Genomic DNA, 7,451 nt, shown 5'->3' with positions numbered 1-7,451 from the left:
GCAGTGTTTGAGAAAATGAAGAAGGGGCAACAAAGTTTCTTTTTTCTGTCAAAGGTCATAAAAAATTTTTTACTCTTCAGTTGGTTCCTCCTTCAATGACTGACCGAAATACTAACGATTTGTAAAAAGAAAAATAAACTGATAAAAATCACATTCCAGCAAAAAAACGGGATCGGGCAGGAATTTAATGTATATACATTCATATATTCTATTTTGTTCATAAATAAATGCATCAGCAGTTTGAAATCCCCTTAATGAATTTGACATTTACAGAACGTGTTTGCTTTCCTAATATCTGACAGCAGTCGTCTGTAGTATTTTTGGGAGAGTCCTGAATTTCTTGATCTTGCCATGGAGGTCGTCTGCTCATTGGAGCATCCTTCATCTTTGGTGGCAGCTTCAAGCCAATGATGAATAATGTTAGCATTTTTAGCCTCGGGTTCTCTCATTGTCATTTTGGTGCATGAAACCCCTTCCTGAAAGCAAAGCCTCCAAACTTGTGAGTCTTTCATCAGCCTGTGACACAAAAATAACAGGACAAATTGCTTTCCGACCAACATTCTCTGGCAAATGAATTGCGCAAAAAAATTCATGACTGTCCTCATGTTAGTAAGCGTATTCAAACTGGTGTAATTTACGTGTCATCAACACGCAATCTTACCAGCTCTCCTGGAGTTGCCATACTGTTAAGACCAAATGATGAATGCAAGGGAGAAAAATAAAAACAAAAATAAAAACTGAACAAAAGGCAAAGAGGATGGAAATGAGAAAAATTGCAATTATTAAGAACAAGAGAACATCTGTGATGACAACATTAATATTTATCATAAGAATTGAAATATCAAGTACAACAAGAAAAATAATATTTAATAGTACTGTGTTAGCACATTTATATATAAATCATCTCATTTGATCTGATATCGCACACTTACCATAGAGAACGTAATGTTATAGAATATATAGATGACAAGGTTCTGGTAAGATGATATGATGAACACCACACTGGATTCAAATGGCTACGGGTCTGGCATAAACTCTTATGAAAGACAAGATTGGTCACCAGATCAAGGTTGGGTTTTTTTTTGTTTGTTTTTTGTATACAAGATCGAGGCTCGTGAAAGAGCGAACATTAATCACACAAAAAGACAAACCGACACACAAAACACAAAAAACAAGGAGCGGCAGACAAGATGGGGACAGAGGGGGAAGTTCACAAACACAACATTTGAGAGCAGGGGCATTGGGAGGACTTGGGGGGAGGTGGGAGAGGAATAAAACATATGAACACTGCAAGGACTCTGGAGTGAATTACCGGGGGTAGAAAAGATCAAGGTTTTCGATGGGGGAAGATAAGAGATGGTGGTGAACAGCTGTTTTAAAGACCTGGAGGGAGGAGTGGGATTGAAGGGAGTGGGGGAGTTTGTTCCAGAGGCGGGAGAAAAGGGGAATGAAAGAGTGAAGGTGAGCAGAGAGCCTAGACTTTGGCAGTTTAACCATAAGAGGGTTGCAGGCAGATCTTGTGCAACCTGAAGGAATATTGGGGGGACAGAGCACAGAGAGAGCTGGGGGAGCAAGGCCGGAGAGGAGTCGGTAGAAGACAGAAAGACCACCAACCTGCCTGCAGTGAGTGAGTGAAAGGCCCTCGGAGTTGACTACATCGTAGGAGATTCCAATGATTCTGAAAGCTTTGGCCTCAACAGCGTGAAGCCGAGCAAGGTGTGAGGCAGGAGCACCAGCCCAGAGGCGGGAACAGTATTCCATTGAGCTGCGGATGAAAGCCTTGTATGTGGTGAGGAGCTCAGGTGTGCCAAGGAAGGACTTCGCACGACGGAGGATGCCCAGTCGGCGACTGGCTTTGGAGGCCAGCTTGGAAATGTGGTTTTCCCAAGAAAGATCATGGCAGATAGTGAGACCCAAAAGCTTGAGCGACAGAACTTCTTGGAGAGGATTGTCGAGAAAGTAGATGGGAGGGTTGTCCAGTCGGTCCTTTCGGAGAGACATTGTAAGAGTGTGAGATTTGTCAGGATTGAAAGACATGTTCCACTTGTTTGACCAGTCTGTGATTTTGTCCAGGTCTGCAGAGAGTGAGGAGGCTGCAGACTGCCGATCTGAGGGATGAGGAATGGATCGGCAGATAGTGGAGTCATCAGCAAAGAGATAGAGAGGATTTTCCAGAGAGTCGGAGAGGTCATTGATGAAGACCAGAAATAGCACAGGGCCCAGAACACTACCTTGGGGAACTCCAGCCAGAACAGGAAGGGAAGATGAGAGAAATCCATTCAGGGCCACACGTTGCCTACGATCAGAGAGGAAATCCGCAAGCCATGAGTGGAGATTTCCCTGAATACCATAGGAGGTGAGTTTGGTGAGCAGAGCTGGGTGCCAGACCGTATCGAAGGCACGTGATATGTCAAGTGAGACAGCTCTGATTTCCTGTTTGGCATTGAGGACCTCCATCCATTGTTGAGACAGCAGAAGCAACATGTCCAGAGTGGAATGACCTGGTCTGAATCCAAATTGATGATCAGAGATCAAGCCATTGGAGAAGAGGAAGGATTTGATATCTGAAGCAATGATGGATTCCATGACTTTGCTGATAATTGGGAGCAGGCTGATTGGTCTATAGTTGCAAGGATCTGTTTTTGCACCTTTTTGTGTAAAGCGGTAATGTTTGCTGATTTCCAAGATGCTGGCAGATGACCTTGAGCAAAAGAGAGGGTGAAAAGAACAGAGAGAGGGTGAGATAGAGCAGCAGAGCAGGATTTTAGGACCCGAGGGCTGATGCCATCTGGTCCAGTTGCAGAATCAGAGTCGAGGTTTGATAAAAACTTCTCCACCTTGTCAGGAGAGAAGGACACAGAGTCCAGGAGCAGTTGGGTTCGACTGGGAAAGGTGGGAACAGAGAGAGATGGGTTTGGGACACAAGATTTTGAGGCAAACATAGAGTTGAGGCATTCGGCTTTGTCACGTGCGGTGTCAACTGTGTAGCCATTTGAGGTAAGGGAGGGGATGGAGGGGGAACAAACACCAGAAACGGATTTGACCAGACGCCACCAGGATTTGGAGGAAGGAGACAGGTTTGAGAGTTCAATCTTGAGTGTGGAGAGATAGTGCTTCCTGGCACTCCTGAGGGTAGAAACACACTTGTTTCGAGCTTGGTGGAAGGAACTGAGATTGCCTTCAGTTGAATTTGCCTTCCAAGACGCAAAGGCAAGTTGTTTCAGGGCAACTGCCTCACCACAACATTCAGTGTACCATGGACGGGAGGAAGGGTAAGACAACTGAAGACGAGATGGGATAAATCTGTGCATGAGAGAGAGAGAGCAGTTTGCTTTGGAAGAATTCCCAGGAAGAATTGATGTCAGAGGCATTAGAGATGGGAGACCAGTCCAGTTGATTGATGGCTGCTTGCAGACTGTGCCAGTCGGCCTGAGTGAAATGCCAGACTCGTCGGCGCTGAGGAGGCTCTCTGAGAATGGTCAGAGAGATGTCCACTTTAACAAGCACATGATCAGAAGAACCGATTGGAGCAGAAGAAGAGCAGCAGACATTTGCAGGGAAGTTAGTCATAACCAAGTCCAGAAGAGAAGATACTCCATTGACTGAGATCCGGGTCGGGAAATTGACAGATTGTGTCAGTCCCAATGAGTCGCAGAAGTCCTTTGCTGAGGTGCCATGGCTGGTGAGAGATGAACCCACACCCAGCCAGCTGGCATGATGACAGTTGAAGTCACCACATATGAGGAAGAGAGAGTTTCGATGAGTTGATAGAAGTTGGTCCATGTTGTCCGACAGAGAAATGTAAATGGAGTCATCACTGTTTGGAGGACGGTACAGAACACATATGAGCAAAAGGTGGGAGCGGAGAGGAAGCCGTAGCCAGAGGTACTCCTGTGGGTGGGGTGGAGAGAGGGCAGTGCAGGGAGAGTGAGGAAGAGAGTTTTTGATAAAGATAGCCACCCCACCACCAGGACGAGGATCAGGTCTATCGTACCGGAGGAGGGAGTAACCAGGAAGAGATATTAAGGAATCAGAGACATCTTTAAGGAGGAAAGTTTCTGTTAAGCAGATCAAGTCTGGATTTTCAGAAGCAACCTGAATGGAGAGATCAATCAGGTTTGAGCGAAGGCCCCGGATGTTTGAGGTCCATACCGTTAGTGAGGAGAGAGGGGGAGCATCGGGTGCAGGACAGGGGAGGGGAGGGGTAGGGTCAGATGAAGGGTGAGAGGGGGATGTAGGAAGAGCAGTTGATAGTGTGTCAGAGATTACAGAAGAGTTACAAGAAAGGGAAGGATGAGGAGGACGAAAGGTTTGATGGTGATGGAATGAGGCACAGTGAGAGTTTGTTTGAGGGGGGGCAGAGGAAAGTAGAAGGTTGGGGTTGGTGGAGGTATGACATAGGAGGGAGAGGAAGTGGGGAGGAGGCAGCTTTGAGAAGGAGGTGGGAGGAGGGAGAATTTGGGAGGGATGGTTGGGGGGGAGATTTGAAGGGGAGGGGCAAAGGGGGAGTTTAGAAAGTGGATGATTAATGAAAGATGAACATATATAACAAATTGGGTTTGTTGTGATTTTCAAGTTAGCGATTCGTTTAAGAACGATGGAGGAGGGATGGAATGAATGAGAATTTAGAGCATGGAGTGATTTGGAATCATAAGAGATTGAATATTTTTTTGAAATGGAATGAGTTGAAGAGGAAATTGAAAGGAGCCTTTTAAATAAGAAGAAAAACAGCGTGTTGTAATAAACCACTGAATAAAACACTGAAGGGGATAGTTGAAACATATTTAAACAGAACTGTGAAGAACAATCTTATATTCACAAAAATACCAATGGGGAGAGGAAGCCTAGAGCGACGACCACGAGTCACTTGAACAGGGTAAAAGGTGGAAGGCAAGGGGAAAATGGGGGCGGGGCGAGACAGCGCACGTGGGCAGAGGCAAAAGCACATGAGGAGAAAGGGAAATAAAAGTTTTTTTTGTTTGTTTTTTTGTTTAAGACTTTAGTAAAGGTTATTTAGACTTTAGTAAACCATCATGAAGATTGATGTTTAAAGGTGGAGCAAACATTAACCCATAGGTGCACCACAGCAACGATGGACCAAATGGCCTCATTTCCTTCTTTGAGGCCAATATCTCCTCACAGAGGTGTGGAATCTACCATATAAAACAGTGTGTTTGTTCATTTGGAGGTTTTAAAAGCCACTCTTTCAACACCAAAGTGTGTTCACTACGGTCTATTTTCGAAGATGAAACAAACTCGAAAAACATTTTCCATAAAAGAGTAATTATGTCTCTTCTATTGGAATTGTAGACGGTGGCTTGCAAACCGAGCCTCAAGGGCGGTGACAGAAGTGTTTTTTTTATATACAACATTAAATACAAGGCGCAGGGAGGTCAACTTCACTGCACGTGATGTGCAATGTGCACAGAGTAAAATAAGTGTGAATTTACATCTGTCGGATGTCTAATAAATAAAGAAGATATAAGCACACCTGACGCTAGGCCGAGGCTTCAGACTTTGGCACGCTTACGAGACTGTGCAGTCGAATAAACTGTTCCAACCTGTCATTTTTCTGTCTCTGAGCTCGACACAATCCTGTCTCTGAGCTCTGCAGGCAGTTCCTTCGACCTCATGGCTTGGTTTTTGCTCTGACATGCATTGTCAGCTGTGAGACCTTATATAGACAGGTGTGTGCCTTTCCAAATCATGTCCAATCAATTGAATTTACCACAGGTGGACTCCAATCAAGGTGTAGAAATATCTCAAAGATGATCAAGAGAAATGGGAGGCACCTGAGCTAAATTTCAAGTGTCATAGCAAAGGGTATGAATACTTATGTCAATGTGATATTTCAGTATTTTCTTTTTAATAAATTTGCAAAACTTTCTAAAATCCTGTTTTCTCTTTGTCATTATGGGGTATTTAGTGTAGATTGATGAGGGAAAAAATGAATTTAAACGATTTCAGCAAAAGGCTGCAACATAACAAAATGTGAGAAAAGTGAAGGGGTCTGAATACTTTCTGAATGCACTGTAGATATATATATATATATATATTTAAAACTGTAGATGAGATGTGGAGTTCTTTCTCTTCAAGGAATGATGACCTCCATACTACAGTACCTCCTGCTGACGCTACATTAACCATTCTTTGTTGGATTTAATTCTGGCTCTGGCAAGAAACCGATGACCATATAGTACAGAGATTAGTACAATACTGCAGGGCTATATTACTCCATGTGTACGGTCTTGTTATCAATATAAACATTATTTGAATGCAGGTTGTTCAGATAGTTATCACATGTGATACTTTCCATCCATCCATCGCATACCTCTAATCAGAACGCCCATGATAAGTTATGAATATTTAATTGTTAAGTGTGGACAAGTCACTAGTTCAGCACGATATGCTGCTGAAGCAGCTTTTTGGGAATTTGGAATTTCGCCACGGTAATGGCATTATTGGCCTACTCTTGTCGAAAGACATTGTGGGGACTTTTAACGCCAACAATCGACTTCTAGCAGATCAAACGTCTTGCTTAACGTCCTCTATGGGTACCTGACAATGCATCACCTTGATTGCAAAACACTAGGGCAGTAGTTTGCAGTTGAGTCATATCTCAATCAGGGATCATATAAAATAATTTATTATAAATAAATTAAAATTGTAATAATAAACATTTTTTTATATTTCGGATGTATTTAAAGCACTCATCATTGTGACCTATTATAAAACGCTGCCCACTTAGGGTTAGGGTTTGACAAGTTCGAAAAACATTAAAACAGGGTGGAAAGTTAGTAAAAAGCTCGAAACTATTGTAAAGTTCAAATTGAAAGTTTTCACGGTTTTCAAAGAAATCCTCATCAATTATTGTAAGTGCTATAACTTCAAAACTGCACTTGCAAACAAAAACATGAAACACAAGTTGTACTTTTAAGCACTTTTAAGCACTTTTAAGCACTTTTCCAACTTTTATAATTGGCTATGTATGCCATCTACTTTGTCATGTTTCGCTGGGGTAACGCTGTGCTGCCATGTAGGCGATGTACTTTCAAATGTCGGCAGACAACACATGTACTTGCAACAATCCTCTTTCTGAGCAAGTACAAATTCAAAGGTCAATTGGGGTCAGATAACTTCGATAAGTGACTGTTCCAAGCTGTCTCAGTGGGTTCAATTGGATTTAAGTCAGAGCTCCGAGCAATATGTCAATACTACACCTATATATAGTGCACGTTGCCTCATAGTGTAGGGATAAGATAATTCGTTTCACATTTGTGATTGCAGTCCCAATAATTGATAATATACAATTGATAGTGTACATTAGCTATACAAGAGATTAGGTTGAGGTTACCTTCTCCTCCAAATCTTTAACTTGTTCCTTCTGTCTTTCCAACTTCTTCTCAAGATCTCTGATCTTCTGTAAACAAAGAAAGATGCAAAGCAAGAGT

General features: G+C 42.8%; 1 protein-coding gene across 1 annotated transcript in view; it reads right to left on the bottom strand.

The window, feature by feature from the left end:
* Positions 1-337: 337 nt before the first annotated feature.
* LOC137421123 (janus kinase and microtubule-interacting protein 3) overlaps positions 338-7,451 on the bottom strand; it is a 100,230-nt gene continuing 93,116 nt past the window's right edge. Inside the window, 3 exon segments of the mRNA XM_078772820.1 lie at positions 338-516; positions 662-737; positions 7,355-7,420. Of these exon segments, the coding sequence (XP_078628946.1) occupies positions 687-737; positions 7,355-7,420 (117 nt within the window). The 3' untranslated portion in view covers positions 338-516; positions 662-686.

This window comes from Myxine glutinosa, chromosome 2 (assembly GCF_964187855.1).
Source record: "Myxine glutinosa chromosome 2, kmMyxGlut1.1, whole genome shotgun sequence".
NCBI classification, from domain to species: Eukaryota; Metazoa; Chordata; class Myxini; order Myxiniformes; family Myxinidae; genus Myxine; species Myxine glutinosa.
This window is presented reverse-complemented; position numbering and strand designations above follow the sequence as displayed.